Source organism: Euprymna scolopes, chromosome 8, assembly GCF_053919585.1.
Source record: "Euprymna scolopes isolate OS-2025 chromosome 8, ASM5391958v1, whole genome shotgun sequence".
NCBI classification, from domain to species: Eukaryota; Metazoa; Mollusca; class Cephalopoda; order Sepiida; family Sepiolidae; genus Euprymna; species Euprymna scolopes.
In genome coordinates, this window is record NC_136489.1 from 49,035,733 (window position 1) to 49,053,331 (window position 17,599).

The 17,599-nt window shown below is 34.6% G+C and overlaps 1 protein-coding gene across 1 annotated transcript in view; it reads left to right on the forward strand.

The window, feature by feature from the left end:
- Positions 1-17,599, forward strand: part of LOC145283556 (heat shock 70 kDa protein 12A-like) — a 467,888-nt gene that overhangs the window by 383,079 nt on the left and 67,210 nt on the right. Inside the window, exon 7 of the mRNA XM_080132440.1 lies at positions 11,276-11,444. Within this exon, the coding sequence (XP_079988566.1) occupies positions 11,276-11,444 (169 nt within the window). The remainder of the gene's footprint in view (positions 1-11,275; positions 11,445-17,599) is intronic.

The following is a 17,599-nucleotide window of genomic DNA, read 5'->3' on the forward strand; positions in this document are numbered from 1 at the left end:
CTAACTCATAGTACTTGTGCCTCTCGACAAAAGTAACTCAAACTAACTCATAGTAGTTGTGCCTCTCGACAAAAGTAACCCAAAATAACTCATAGTACTTGTGCCTCTCGACAAAAGTAACCCAAACTAACTCATAGTACTTGTGCCTCTCGACAAAGGTAACCCAAAATAACTCATAGTACTTGTGCCTCTCGACAAAAGTAACCCAAACTAACTCATAGTACTTGTGCCTCTCGACAAAAGTAACTCAAACTAACTCATAGTACTTGTACCCCTCGACAAAAGTAACCCAAACTAACTCATAGTACTTCTGCCTCTCGACAAAAGTAACCCAAAATAACTCATAGTACTTGTGCCTCTCGACAAAAGTAACTCAAACCAACTCATAGTACTTGTGCCTCTCGACAAAAGTAACCCAAAATAACTCATTGTACTTGTGCCTCTCGACAAAAGTAACCCAAAATAACTCATAGTACTTGTGCCTCTCGACAAAAGTAACCCAAACTAACTCATAGTACTTGTGCCTCTCGACAAAAGTAACTCAAACTAACTCATAGTACTTGTGCCTCTCGACAAAAGTAACCCAAAATAACTCATAGTAGTTGTGCCTCTCGACAAAAGTTACTCAAACTAACTCATAGTACTTGTGCCTCTCGACAAAAGTAACTCAAACTAACTCATAGTACTTGTGCCTCTCGACAAAAGTTACTCAAACTAACTCATAGTACTTGTGCCTCTCGACAAAAGTAACTCAAACTAACTCATAGTACTTGTGCCTCTCGACAAAAGTAACTCAAACCAACTCATAGTACTTGTGCCTCTCGACAAAAGTAACCCAAACTAACTCATAGTACTTGTGCCTCTCGACAAAAGTAACTCAAACTAACTCATAGTACTTGTGCCTCTCGACAAAAGTAACTCAAACTAACTCATAGTACTTGTGCCTCTCGACAAAAGTAACCCAAAATAACTCATAGTACTTGTGCCTCTCGACAAAAGTAACCCAAACTAACTCATAGTACTTGCGCCTCTCGACAAAGGTAACCCAAAATAACTCATAGTACTTTTGCCTCTCGACAAAAGTAACCCAAACTAACTCATAGTACTTGTGCCTCTCGACAAAAGTAACTCAAACTAACTCATAGTACTTGTGCCTCTCGACAAAAGTAACCCAAATTAACTCATAGTACTTGTGCCTCTCGACAAAAGTAACTCAAACTAACTCATAGTACTTGTGCCTCTCGACAAAAGTAACCCAAACTAACTCATAGTACTTGTGCCTCTCGACAAAAGTAACCCAAAATAACTCATAGTACTTGTGCCTCTCGACAAAAGTAACTCAAACCAACTCATAGTACTTGTGCCTCTCGACAAAAGTAACTCAAACTAACTCATAGTACTTGTGCCTCTCGACAAAAGTAACCCAAAATAACTCATAGTACTTGTGCCTCTCGACAAAAGTAACCCAAAATAACTCATAGTACTTGTGCCTCTCGACAAAAGTAACTCAAACTAACTCATAGTACTTGTGCCTCTCGACAAAAGTAACCCAAAATAACTCATAGTACTTGTGCCTCTCGAAAAAAGTAACCCAAAATAACTCATAGTACTTGTGCCTCTCGACAAAAGTAACTCAAACTAACTCATAGTACTTGTGCCTCTCGAAAAAAGTAACTCAAACTAACTCATAGTACTTGTGCCTCTCGACAAAAGTAACCCAAAATAACTCATAGTACTTATGCCTCTCGACAAAAGTAACCCAAACTAACTCATAGTACTTGTGTCTCTCGACAAAAGTAACCCAAAATAACTCATAGTACTTGTGCCTCTCGACAAAAGTAACCCAAAATAACTCATAGTACTTGTGCCTCTCGACAAAAGTAACCCAAACTAACTCATAGTACTTGTGCCTCTCGACAAAAGTAACCCAAAATAACTCATAGTACTTGTGCCTCTCGACAAAAGTAACCCGAACTAACTCATAGTACTTGTGCCTCTCGACAAAAGTAACCCAAAATAACTCATAGTACTTGTGCCTCTCGACAAAAGTAACCCAAAATAACTCATAGTACTTGTGCCTCTCGACAAAAGTAACCCAAACTAACTCATAGTACTTGTGCCTCTCGACAAAAGTAACTCAAACTAACTCATAGTACTTGTGCCTCTCGACAAAAGTAACTCAAACTAACTCATAGTACTTGTGCCTCTCGACAAAAGTAACCCAAAATAACTCATAGTACTTGTGCCTCTCGACAAAAGTAACTCAAACTAACTCATAGTACTTGTGCCTCTCGACAAAAGTAACTCAAACTAACTCATAGTACTTGTGCCTCTCGACAAAAGTAACCCAAAATAACTCATAGTACTTGTGCCTCTCGACAAAAGTAACTCAAACTAACTCATAGTACTTGTGCCTCTCGACAAAAGTTACTCAAACTAACTCATAGTACTTGTGCCTCTCGACAAAAGTAACCCAAAATAACTCATAGTACTTGTGCCTCTCGACAAAAGTAACTCAAACTAACTCATAGTACTTGTGCCTCTCGACAAAAGTAACTCAAACTAACTCATAGTAGTTGTGCCTCTCGACAAAAGTAACCCAAAATAACTCATAGTACTTGTGCCTCTCGACAAAAGTAACCCAAACTAACTCATAGTACTTGTGCCTCTCGACAAAGGTAACCCAAAATAACTCATAGTACTTGTGCCTCTCGACAAAAGTAACTAAAACTAACTCATAGTACTTGTGCCTCTCGACAAAAGTAACTCAAACTAACTCATAGTACTTGTACCTCTCGACAAAAGTAACCCAAACTAACTCATAGTACTTCTGCCTCTCGACAAAAGTAACCCAAAATAACTCATAGTACTTGTGCCTCTCGACAAAAGTAACTCAAACCAACTCATAGTACTTGTGCCTCTCGACAAAAGTAACCCAAAATAACTCATTGTACTTGTGCCTCTCGACAAAAGTAACCCAAAATAACTCATAGTACTTGTGCCTCTCGACAAAAGTAACCCAAAATAACTCATAGTACTTGTGCCTCTCGACAAAAGTAACTCAAACTAACTCATAGTACTTGTGCCTCTCGACAAAAGTAACCCAAAATAACTCATAGTAGTTGTGCCTCTCGACAAAAGTTACTCAAACTAACTCATAGTACTTGTGCCTCTCGACAAAAGTAACTCAAACTAACTCATAGTACTTGTGCCTCTCGACAAAAGTTACTCAAACTAACTCATAGTACTTGTGCCTCTCGACAAAAGTAACTCAAACTAACTCATAGTACTTGTGCCTCTCGACAAAAGTAACTCAAACCAACTCATAGTACTTGTGCCTCTCGACAAAAGTAACCCAAACTAACTCATAGTACTTGTGCCTCTCGACAAAAGTAACTCAAACTAACTCATAGTACTTGTGCCTCTCGACAAAAGTAACTCAAACTAACTCATAGTACTTGTGCCTCTCGACAAAAGTAACCCAAAATAACTCATAGTACTTGTGCCTCTCGACAAAAGTAACCCAAACTAACTCATAGTACTTGCGCCTCTCGACAAAGGTAACCCAAAATAACTCATAGTACTTGTGCCTCTCGACAAAAGTAACCCAAACTAACTCATAGTACTTGTGCCTCTCGACAAAAGTAACTCAAACTAACTCATAGTACTTGTGCCTCTCGACAAAAGTAACCCAAATTAACTCATAGTACTTGTGCCTCTCGACAAAAGTAACTCAAACTAACTCATAGTACTTGTGCCTCTCGACAAAAGTAACCCAAACTAACTCATAGTACTTGTGCCTCTCGACAAAAGTAACCCAAAATAACTCATAGTACTTGTGCCTCTCGACAAAAGTAACTCAAACCAACTCATAGTACTTGTGCCTCTCGACAAAAGTAACTCAAACTAACTCATAGTACTTGTGCCTCTCGACAAAAGTAACCCAAAATAACTCATAGTACTTGTGCCTCTCGACAAAAGTAACCCAAAATAACTCATAGTACTTGTGCCTCTCGACAAAAGTAACTCAAACTAACTCATAGTACTTGTGCCTCTCGACAAAAGTAACCCAAACTAACTCATAGTACTTGTGCCTCTCGACAAAAGTAACCCAAACTAACTCATAGTACTTGTGCCTCTCGACAAAAGTAACCCAAACTAACTCATAGTACTTGTGCCTCTCGACAAAAGTAACCCAAACTAACTCATAGTACTTGTGCCTCTCGACAAAAGTAACCCAAAATAACTCATAGTACTTGTGCCTCTCGACAAAAGTAACTCAAACTAACTCATAGTACTTGTGCCTCTCGACAAAAGTAACTCAAACTAACTCATAGTACTTGTGCCTCTCGACAAAAGTAACCCAAAATAACTCATAGTACTGGTGCCTCTCGACAAAAGTAACTCAAAATAACTCATAGTACTTGTGCCTCTCGACAAAAGTAACCCAAAATAACTCATAGTACTTGTGCCTCTCGACAAAAGTAACTCAAACTAACTCATAGTACTTGTGCCTCTCGACAAAAGTAACTCAAACTAACTCATAGTACTTGTGCCTCTCGACAAAAGTAACCCAAACTAACTCGACAAGCAGCAAAACCAACCCCGTCTCCACCTTATGTTGGAATGATTTTAATTTAATAGTTTCTGTTCTCCAGTTGCTAAACTTTAGAATTCTTTCCTTGTTTCCTGCTTACCGCGCTGTACTAAAATGCAGAAATTTGAATGTAATGCCAAGACTTTGCTGGTCAACTCCCTACATAGAGTATTTATTAAGGAATGATCCCCAATCGTAGTTCTTTACATCTTACTTTAAATATGCATCGTTCGGGTTGAATGAGAGTAAAATGATATACTGACAAGGGCGCATGGCGTTGTTCGGGAATGAGATCGGTCCTTATATATCAAAATCACAAGAATTAGCCACTAAATAGCTTACTTGCTGTAGGTAGTCTGAAATCTTCGAGGTTAATCTTAGTGTTTTGGGTAGAACTGTTCAGAGTGTTACAAGAAAGTGTTACATGATAAGGGCTGTCCCCTTTTCATGTAAGTATAAAAATGGAGAATTTAGTTTAAAATGAAAATGAATAGCATAGGCGAAATTCGAACCTCGTAATCTAGTTTAGAAATAGATTACGTGTGAGAATTTAAAAATGTAAAACAAACATTTGTTTAGAAATAGATAAATATTTTAAGGAAAGAATGTTAACTATCAAGTTTGTTATGAAATTTTAAATTGAAAGAATGCAGCTTATAAGATAATGTTTTTAACATATTGGATAAATAGGTTACTGAGAAATAGGAAAAGTTTTGGACACGTCTGTCCAGGACACGTGAAAGAATGCACATGTTTTAACATGTGTATGACGTCACGGAAAAATAGAAAGTTCTAGGAATAGAGAAAAACTTTAGTTAGAAGACAGTCAGTGAGAAAACTCAGGGACAGTCAGACGTCTGGAAGCGAGACGTCACTTCAAGAAAAAAATGTGAAACTTTGAATTCTTGATGATGGAATCACGGCCGTGTGAAGAATAAACCATCAAGTGTTTTTTGTAAAGCTCGTATTGTGTCTTATGATTCTTATACAAAGGTAAAGTCCAATTGTATTATATATTTGTGTTATATGTATTTACATACACGTCTCAACATCATCATGTCTACACAATGTCCTCACTCAAAGAGCTTTCTCCTTCTTCTTCTTCTTCTTCTTCTTCTTCTTCTTCTTCTACACAATTAAGGAATGAACATTTTTAATATATAGGAATCGTTATAAACGAACAATCTCTCTAAAAGTCTCATACAACTTCTCTCTCTCTCTCTCTCTCTCTGAGTCTTACAACATCCCTCACTGTAATAAGACTCTTTCTAAGCATCTCTCACTAAGACTCTTTTAATGAAATCCTTATGCAACAAAAGGTCTCCCTTTTCTTATAAGTAAGAAAAACATTAGATAAGTAAAAATGAGATTAGATAGACCGAGATTCGAACCTCGTAAGCAAGGTTCAGGAATAGGGTCAGAAATGGAATTTTCGCAATGTTCGGTTTTCACATAAAATAGTTTAGATATGATGTTTGGAAATGGATTTGATTGTTCAATTCTTTTCTATGAAATCTGAATTAAAATAAGGTCAGTCAGAAGAACGAACAATAGAAAATTAAAAACATATTGAAAAATAAGTTAAGTCGAAAAATAGGTTTGTAGAATTCTTTATTGGCAGAAATGTGTTTTGAAAATGTATGTTTAAACCACGTGAGTTTAACCCACGTGTGTGTGGCACGTGTTTGAAGCCATACATGACATCATAGCAGCAAATGAATTCTCAATATAGTTTGCTAGTTTTAGTGAGACAGAGACAATTAGAGTCGGGGGAGAAAGGAGGCAGTCGACTCCGGAAACGAAGGGTTAGAAAGTTTTAATTATGTAGTCGACTTTTGAATTCCTGGATGTCATCATAATTGCAACCGGCCGAATGTAATAAAAGAACACATCATATTTTGTAACTGCGTCTTCGTGTTGTGTCATTCTTCAACAAACAAAGGTAAAGTGAAACATCCTTTATACGAACATTGTCTCCCTCATCTATAATGAACTTTGTGTATAACCCCCATCTTCTAAGAAATGTGTCCCCCTCTCTATCATAAGTAATGACAGTTCCCTCCTGTGTCATAAGAACTGATAACCCTCCTCTCTACAATATATGTGTAAGTAAGAAGAAATATGTTATAAGATTCGCAGACTGTAAAATGTATAAATGCCTCTCTCTTCTATCTCCCCCTCATGTCCGCCGTATCTCTCACCAATATGAATGCCCCATGATATCTCTAAATATATCCTCTATGCAACAAGTGCACTTAACGCTCTTCTAGAACTGTACATTAATTTCTACATGCATACCCATCAACGTATCAATAAACCCTATTTAACTCTGTAGGCTCTCAACTGAAAAGTTACAAATATATACAATAACGAAAAAACATGCGTAATAAAATAAATATTTATATACATTATTCCTTTATATAGATTATTATACATATGTTATTTTATTGATATAGGTGTTTTAATACATTTGTATATAGATCATTTTATCTATGTAAATACGTTTAGATATATAGTTTATTTTAAAACATTTTTGGAATCATTTTGACGCCCTCAACTAATTTGTGTGAAGAAACAAAAGCATAATATGGTTGTATTTGCAGGTGATTGTAAAATCTGTCAATCTATCTGTGTACTTATATATCTTTCGCTGTCTTTTTTCTCTCTCTTTAATAATAATAATAATAATAATAATAATAATAATAATAATAATAATAATAATAATAATAATAATAAGGGAGAAATATGTCTCTGTCGATGTCTGTCCCTATACAAGAAGAAACGAGGAATGGTCCTTAAACAAGTGTTCACATTTACCTGTCCCTCTTTCTCTCGCTCTCTCTCACTCATATATATATATATATATATATATATATATATATATATATATATATATATGTATGCATGTATGTATGTATGTATGGAAATGTGCCTTAAATATAAATGTCGTCACGTGTACAAATTTCTTGTGAACAAAAGTATGTAGCAACCCATTAAATGATATAATGATATTATTTAAACATGTTGCACAATAAAATGTATATATTTTAGGCCATATGTTAAAAATATTAATGTATATTCTAATAGGTAAAACTACTTGACAGCATGAAGGTTGCTGTGAAACTAAACTCACCTTAATATAATATTGCGGGTTTACGATGTAATGCTCGATTATTACGCTCTAATCGAGCATTACATCGTAAACCCGCTGATCAACATGATTTCGCATTGACAGGCTAACAAAATACTATTTTAAACTAATACGTGTCAGACTAACGAAAATACAATTTAAATATACCTGTGACAAACTAACAAAATACTATTTTAAACTAACATATGACAGATCAACAAAATACTATTTCAAACTAGCGCGTGACAGACAAACGATAATACTATTTTAAAAACCACGCGATACACTAACAAAAACACTATTTCAAACTTGCACGTTACAGACTTACAAAAATACTATTTTACACTAATACGTGACAAACTAAAACATACTATTTTTCAAAAAAATATGGCAGACTAAATCAGATACTATTTCAAACTAACGTGCAACAAACTAACAAAAATATAATTTCAAACTAACGTTTGACAGATTAACAAAATACTATTTGAAACAAACACGTGACAGACTAACGAAAATACTATTTTAAACTAACATGTGACAGACTTAAATATTATTACAAATAAACAAGTGTCAAACTTACAAAAATACTATTTAAAACTTACGTGTGACAGAATAACAAAATACTATTTCAAATTAATACGTGACTTACTACTAAAATACTATTTAAAACTAACACGAAACAGACTAACGAAAATACTGTTTCAAACTAACACGTGAAAGACTTACGAAAATACTATTTTAACGTAACACGTTACAGACTAAAAATACTATTTTAAACAAACACGTGAAGACTAACAAAATACTATTTCATACTGACGTGAGACAGACTTACGAAACTGCTATTTAAACTAACATTTCAAAGATTAAGAAATATACTATTTCAAAGTTACATGTGAAAGACTATCGAAGATACTATTTAAAACTAACACATGGCAGACTAACAAAATACTATTAAAAATAACACGGGACAGGCTGACGAAAATACTATTTAAACCTAACATGTAATATTCTAAAAAATACGATAAAAAAATAACACATGACAGAATAACGAAAATACTATTTTAAACAAACACGTGGCAGACTAACAAGATACTATTTAAAAATAATACTTTACAATCTACTGAAATACTATTTAAACTTACCACGTGACATAGAAACGAAAATATTATTTCAAACAAACACGTAATAGACTAACTTAATACTATTTCAAACTAACGCGTGACAGACTAACAAAATACTATTTCAAAATAAAGCGTTACAGACTAAGAAAATACTGTTTTAAAATAACACGTGGCAGCTGAACAAAAATACTATATTAAACTAACGTGTAACAGACTTACAAAAATATTATTTAAAACTAACAAGCGACAAACTAACAAAATACTATTTCAAACTAACGCGTGATAGACTGACGGAAATAATATTTAAAACTTACGTGTGACGGAATAACAAAATACTATTTAAAACTAACAAGTGACAGACTAACATAAATGTTATTTCAAACTAATATGACACAGAAAATTAAAATACTATTCAAAAAAACACGTGACAGACTAACGACAATACTTTTTTAATTAAGACATGACAGACTAATGAAAATAAAATTTTCAACAAACACGTAGCAGACTAAAAATTACTAATTAAAACAAACACGCGACAAATAACAAAATGCTATTTAAATTTAACGTTTGAAAGACTTACGGAAACACTATTTCTAAACTAACGTGTGACAGATTAACAAAATACTATTTCAAACAAACACGTGACAGACTAAAACATATTATGTCAAACTAACATGTGACAGACTAACAAAATACTATTTCAGACTAACATGGCACAGACTAACGGAAATACTATCTTAAGCTAACAGACTATTTTAAGCTAACAGACTTTAAATACTATTTTAAACAAACACGTGGCAGACTAACACAATATTATTTAAAACTAATACGTGACAGACTAACAAAATGTTATTTCAAACTACCACGTGACAGAGAAACAAAATTACTATTTTACACTAATACGTGACAAACTAAAAATATTTTAAAAACAAACACGTGACAGACTAACAAAATACTATTTAAATCTAATACTTGACAGACTTACAAAAATACAATTTCTAAAGAAGCGTGTGACAGACTAACGAAATAATACTTTAAATAAATACGCGACAGACTAACAAAATACTATTTCAAACAAACACGTGATAGACTAAAAAACTATTTCAAATTAACACGTGTCAGACAAACGAAAATACTATTTCAAACTTACGTGTAACAGACTAACAAAATCTTATTTCAAACTAACATATGACAGACTAACAAAAACATTATTTTAAACTAACACGTGACAGACTAACTAAAATACTATTTCAACCTACACCGTGACAGAAAAACGAAAATACTATTTAAAACTAACACTCTACAGACTAACAAAATGCTTTTTTTTAAACGAGCACGTGACAGACTAACAAAATACTATTTGATACTAACGTTACTAATGTTACTTAAACTAACGTTGACAGGTTAAGGAAATACTATTTCAAACCAACATTACATAGACTTACGAAAATACTATTTTAAACTACGTGTGACAAACTTACAAAATACAATTTATAACGGACGCGTGACAAACTAACAAAAATATTATTTAGAATAACGCGTTGCAGACTTACGAAAATACTATTTCTAACTAACGCGTGACAGATTAAGTAATACTATTTTAAACTAACGTTTGACAGACTAACGGCGATACTTGTTTAAACTTAATTTTGACAGACTACAAACTACACAAGATTCTACTCAAAAGTTTATTAGTAACAAGCTAAATGAATTGATATGATAACCACATGTTATTTCAAACTTAAGCATGAAAGACAACCAACGGATCTTATAGACATCTTAAAATGAGAAGAGTCTAGTTAGTGTTCGCTTAGCGATTAAAACTCCAGTTCAAATCATAATCATCATCATCATCATATCGTATGAGTCCGAAGGTTTTATTGTTGGCATTGGTTTCCCCGATATTTTCTAGTCAGAATTCTTTCTCGAAAAATATAAGGGATTACGAGAGGGAACACGTAAAGGTTGGCAACAACCTAAGTGAAAGTGATTTTTGCGGAACAAACAGGATTCGAACTTGAAAAAAAAAACAACCCAGGTAATTAGGCCGTATCGTTAACCACTATACCATCGTCACTTCTGTCCCATTTCAAACGAAAAAAAAAAAAAAAAAAAAACGTTTGAAAGACCGACTGACTGACCGACTAAGCCTGTCACAGAGACGCGAGGATGCACGTAAAACCAACACTTGAACGAAAACAGATTCGTATAAACACGACACTTAGACGTTCTAACGCCCACGGCGTTTTTTGGTGCCATTGCGTCTACATTGCTGTTGTTGTTGCTGCGTTATCTTGTTTTATTTTTTATTTTATTTTTTTTTCTAGAGTCCCCAAGACTATCCTTGTTATTTACCTGAAGAGATTTATCCTGAAAGCCTCGAACCATTATCTTGTATTATTATTATTATTATTTTTTTTTTTGCAGAAGTGTCACGTGGAAAGCGCCATAAAGAAATACAACGACAAGAATGTTCGCTGGTCAACGCAAGGAATGTTGAGGCTGAGTCCGGAGGTGATGCAAAGTTTGTTCCAGCCAACATTACTACGAATTCGGGAAGCAATCGGAAATGTTCTCAATAATCCAGACGCAAAGAGTGAGTTATCACTTTTTTTAAATATTAAGGCCAATAGCTACTTGAGGATAAGTTTTACATGGATGAAACGATTGTTAGCTGCGCACTATCAACATTCTTCCTTACTCTCTATCTGTACCTAAAAGTAAATAAAAATTCCATGAACAGAGTTTTCTTTTCTAGGACTGCCTGTCTGTAAAACACAATACCGTCTGTTTACAGGTCTAATGTAAACTAGTTTTTATTGAGCCGCCTTCTTAAATAATCGAATCCTACGAATTTTAATCAATTATGATTATTACGGTGTTTTATTTACAGAGATTCACCGCTTATCAAGGCCCGAAGTCCACTCGAGGATAAAGAGATAATGAATATAAAATGGTCACTGAGACAACAGTTTAGTCATTGTTGGTGGTGGAAGTTGGGTAGAATATGGTTTTTCAAGGAGGCGAGACATAATAAACTTGTTTAAATTGGACTTGACCATGTTGTAATTAGCTGGAAAGCATGCCAGCGAAACCGAGTTGTCTCACCGTCCACCTGACACTCATTTATCTTGATCGTAGAGTAGCATTTGGGATTTGATAAGGGGTAACCTCTGGTAAAAAATGATCGCTGCAAAAAAAAAAAAAAAATAAAAAATAAAAAAAACAAAAAACAAAAAAAAAACAACAACAAAAAACAAAAATAAAAAACAAAACAAAACCACAAAAAAAACAAAAACGGACGGATTATGACCAGTATTTGTTTACATTTGAATTTGCAAGAAATGGTAGCAATACGAGTTCTTGCTGGGAATGTGTTGCAATGAAGAATCACATATGCAATATATACGTCACAATCACATCAACACACCAGTTCTAGTTAGATCATCGAAATTAAACAACGTTGACTCTGGTCAGTACCAGATGGGTGATCAATTTAGGAATATCAGGCGCTGTATGCAGGAGGACGTCGACACCTTCCTGCAAGAGTTACAAAAACATAACGTCGTCATTTCCCCTAACGGGAATATACATGCGATAACTGACTTTGCAATGTTAGAGAGACAGGCAGAGAGAGAGAGAGAGAGAGAGAGAGAGAGAGAGAGAGAGAGGGTGGGGAGGAAGAGAGAGGTGATGATTGTTGGTGAAACATGTGTATATATAAAAACGTTTATCTGTGATCCTTTTACGTGAAGTCAAATAACTTTGTCCGCAAGAACTCCTGACGTAACTGATAAGTACTAGATACTATTAAGTTCTGAGTGACACTCTTCTCGGGGTTGAAGGTTCCACTTAGGAATTACTGGCCATGGTTGACGGAACGAAAGCATGCTACCCTTGTGGATTAAATAAAGAGTTCCGTTCGAAATTACGTGCTGATTCCGACAGAAAGGTTCCAGAGTCCGATAAGATACACATGAAGAAGGTCGGTTATATCTGCAGAAATATTGTGAGAAAAACATCTAAGATGAGAAAAGTAGACCGATTAATCCAAATAATACAAATGATCAATCAGACAAAAAAATAAAAAAAATAGAATGGTGACAGTAAATTGGTGATTAACTAACAATAGCTGGAAAATATGCTTTTATTAAGATGACCCTTTCTTTTAATTTAGTGATCTGTGGCCGACTTGGTTGAAATACAGAAAACCGCCGTCTTGTTAGAAATAGAATGAGAAATATCTGTTATTGCTTTATAATGCAGGTTTTATTAATAAAAATTAAATAGAGAAGAATTACAAAAAGTTCAATAGGACTTAATATCACTATTAAAGGTTAATAAGTCTGTATTCTACAGAGAATTGAGTAGAGCTAATTTTTGTATTTTGTTTTTGAATTTTTGAGATGGGGATTGATTATTCCCATCATTTGGATATTTCAGACTACTGTTCTCATCTTGAGTGTCATTTTCACAACATTTTGATCAATGTATCCTCCGAACTTCTTTAAGTGTACACTGTCGAACATGAAAATCTTTCCGTCGAACTCGGGAATCGGCACTCAAAATACAACTGCGAACTACTTATGATGTCTACTCAATCATGACTGATGAAACGAGAGCATGCTACTTGGTGGATTAAATAAAGAATTCCATTCACAATTCTTTACACACTCCCGAGTTCGACAGAAAATTTCTCCAGTTCGACAGAAAGACTCTCTAATTCGACAGAAAGATTCCCGAGTTCGACAAACAATACCAAAAGAGGGTGGGAGTTTATATCGATCAAAATATTGCAAAAATGACACTCAAGATGAGAACAATAATCCGAAGAATCCAAATAATACGAGTTAATTTTGGGTTATTGTAAATTGCGTGTGTGCCAAAACCCACAAGAAGATAAAAAAAGAAGGCACTAGTCGCTGAAGGAAGATTAATATCTTTGTCCAGCGACTAGTGCCTTCTTTTTTTTATCTTCTTCACCATTTAGTATAAATAGTTAAAATGTCCACCAACTCGTTTCGTTAGAGTGTTTTGATAACCAAGTAAAGTAAGGAACAGCAATTTCCTCCTATTCCTGAACAATCATAGCTTCCCTTTATTTCCGAAAACATTCAAGGCCATTTCATACAATATAAACCGTTTTTCTAAGACAAGGTCAAACGCCACCTCATTTTCAGTTAAAAATAACATTATTTTCTCTTGTCATTGTAATTGGAAAAACTAGCTGTTACTTGAACAGTTACGAAGGTCATCAAAAAAACATGATTTCTATTAAAAAGATGCAATAATATAAGTACATTTTGTTCCAAAATGTTTTGACCCTTTTTATGAATACTGTCAGTATTTCGATTCAACCGTCTCTTCAGATTTAAATATATCTGGAAAGACTATTAGGCTGAATCCTATACATATAAATATATATGTGCGTGTGTGTATCTACTTAAGCTTTTGGCATATAAAATAGTTAATCAAAGACATGTGTTTCGCCGTATCTATGGATCTAAGGCTTATCAGCGTGGCTAACTATACGAAAGTTTATTCCCACGACTATGGGATTTATGATCGACTGTATATATCACTGCGCTACCAAACACCAGTTGACAGTAACTCCCATTTTTATCGCTTTAAAGTTATGTCTGTGTTTGTTGTTCATATTAGCGATAATTAAATTCGGTTGTGATTTATCTCCTTTTGGGATATATATATATATATATATATATATATATGTTAAGGAATAGAGATAGAGAGAGAGAGAGAGAGAGAGAGAGGAGGGAGAGGGGAATTATAGTGTAGACACGTTGACCGGAAGTAAAAGATCAGCTGATTTGATTGCGTGTGAGTCATGTGATCAGGTTAGCTGAATCGAGGAGATTTGGTTGGGACTTAAACGAAAGCGGACGGCTTTGCCGTTCTCTCCTCCCCTTGGGGGGGGGACGAACGCTGACGTGGTAGAAATAAGACCAAGAAAAAGAAACCACAGGCCAAATTCACTTTCCATTCCTTTCTGCAAAACATTTGAAAGGTGAATAAAAAACTATAGAACCAATTTCTTGTCTTGGAGTGAAATAATTCTTCGTCCCCAAACACAGGAGTAAAGTCTCCCTCCAAGACGAGAATTTCCAAATGGACCAACAAAATGGCAGAAGGTATGTTTAAAAGATACATGACAAGTCACACACTTATGCACACTTAACAGCATCACTAGACGATCAGACACACAACGACATTAAACTGATAAGATAATCAAACACTCCACCCTTTATTATAGAGCAACAACATAACATATATATATATATATATATATATATATGTTATGTTGTTGCTGTTGGTTACAGAAGGTGTTCTACGACTTTGTATCCTTTTCTCACTAGTGCACCTCCTCCCCCGACCTGAACCCGCTGGACTGCTTCTTTTAATCATACGTCGAGAACATCACCAATATTTAAAAATAATAAATAAATATATATATATATATATATATATATATATATATATATATCCCAAGATGATAATTATGGGAAGTGATATGCAAATTAGCATTAGCGTAGAAAGCAATGCTCTTTGTGTAAACAAATTGAGCTTAGGTATTTGGACAATGTCAAAACATTGTTAATTCACAGCCTTATAGCGCAATGGTTAGAAGCTCCGACTGTCGTTTGGGCGATCAGGTTGGGATCCTGGATTGAGGTAGTTACTTGTCTAGCTGCACTTATGAGCTGTGAAACAGCGAAACAGTACGATATATATATATATATATATATATATATATATATATATATATATATATATATACTGTTTCAGAATGTGAGAAATTATATACAATTATTTCAACAGCCAAACAAGAACCATTACAGCCAACAAACCAGAAAGCAAAAACTCGAGTTTCCCCTTCATTTGGGCTCATCAGTTAGACATATCCGAACCTGGGATTCAAAATCTGAGCCTCTTGCATGCGAGGCAAGCACTTTCCTAAATGAGCAAACGAAAGTCTGCTAACTAACACAGATCAAGCAAACTGCGGTGAAATCCGTTTCGACAAGGGACGCAGTCATCCAACCAGCTATAACCCAAGCCAATGTCTTACAAGTGAAAATTTTCAACTCACTACCACGATGCCATCCAGCAATGCTAACTTGGACTTCCGGTTTGTTGGTTGTCATGGCCATTGTGAGCTGCAACGTTGTTTGGCTGTGCTGGAAATAATTGAAATATATATATATATATATATATATATATATATATATATATATATATATATGTTGAGATTAAATTATCTACTTACAGGGTGAAACGATAAATAATAAAACGTAAAAAAAAAACACTACAGCATTATTTTAAAACTTTTATAGGCAAAATCAATTGATTATGTAGTAGATCTTACATCTATTCTCGATCCCCACCTCAATACGGGTCCGGAACTGGGAGCATGCCTTTTCCACAAGCACCGTCGGGACCTCGATGAATACTCAGCAGATGGCGGCGATCAAGCTGACTTTGGTGTTGTGGGAGGTCATATTGGTGATGTTCTCGACGTATGATTAAAAGAAGCAGTCCAGCGGGTTCAGGTCGGGGGAGGAGGGGCGCTAGTGAGAAAAGGATACAAAGTCGTAGAACACCTTCTGTAATCAAGCCTAAATCTCTTTGGACTTGTGAGCCGGCGCCGAGTCATGCTGCTACACCCAGAGTCTACCAGCGGACACCTGATTGTACTAGGGGATCACCACACTCTTTAGTACATCCAGGTATAGTTTGGTGTTGACTTTCAAGCCGACTTCGAAGATATATGGTAGCATAATGTTGTTCTTATCTGAAACCACACCAACACCCATTACCGTGGCTGGAAACTTTGTTTCCACCACCCTGGACGCATTCCTGCTATTCGTGGCAATCCGCGTATGAAATTTGAGAGTGTTGGCAATGATCCTGTTGTCATACCTTGAATCGGTAGAGAGCATGAGTTGTACAGTGGCGCATCTCCGGTCTTAGTTGTTGAACATTGTCACTTTCAAACATGATAGACGGCTCCAATCGGACTTGGGATTTGTACACAACTGGCCAACTAGTAGATGGTCTACAACAAAAGAGCAAACAGTTTTTCCTTTAACTGGAAATGGAATCATGTATTTTCTAGGGCAACAATTTTATCGTTCCACTCTGTATTTATTTTAGTCACAAGAAATTAAACGCCACGAATTCGACGTATGATCATTTTTAAACCGATTTGGAATATTCTAGTTTGTTTTATAGTTTAAATGAGTAAGAAATCTCGTTTTAGATGCTCCTTATAATATCACAATTTAGTAGCAATTTAGAATTATGCATCCAGTTATGATGAAAACTAATTCTTGTTATATAATTTTATACCACCTTATTTATAATATCAGTAATGATAAAAATAATATATAGGACATAGCTTTTAAATAATGTAGAATAATTTGTACTAAAATACATACAAATAAAACATAATCAAGAAAATACGGAAAAATCAAATAAAGTACAAATTAAAATAATTAAATACTTTGAAGGTAAATAAAAACTAAATGAATAATAAGAAATTGAATCGAATATTAAAAAATTGTATAGTAATAATAAACTAATTATAATTAAGCCAATTCTAATTTTACTAATTTATTTAATATTATTTTTTAAAATTATAATCAGGAAAATTGAATAAGACGTATATATTATTACAAGTAAAGGTTAATAGATAATGATAAGGTATGCAGTCATATTGTAACCAACGAATTG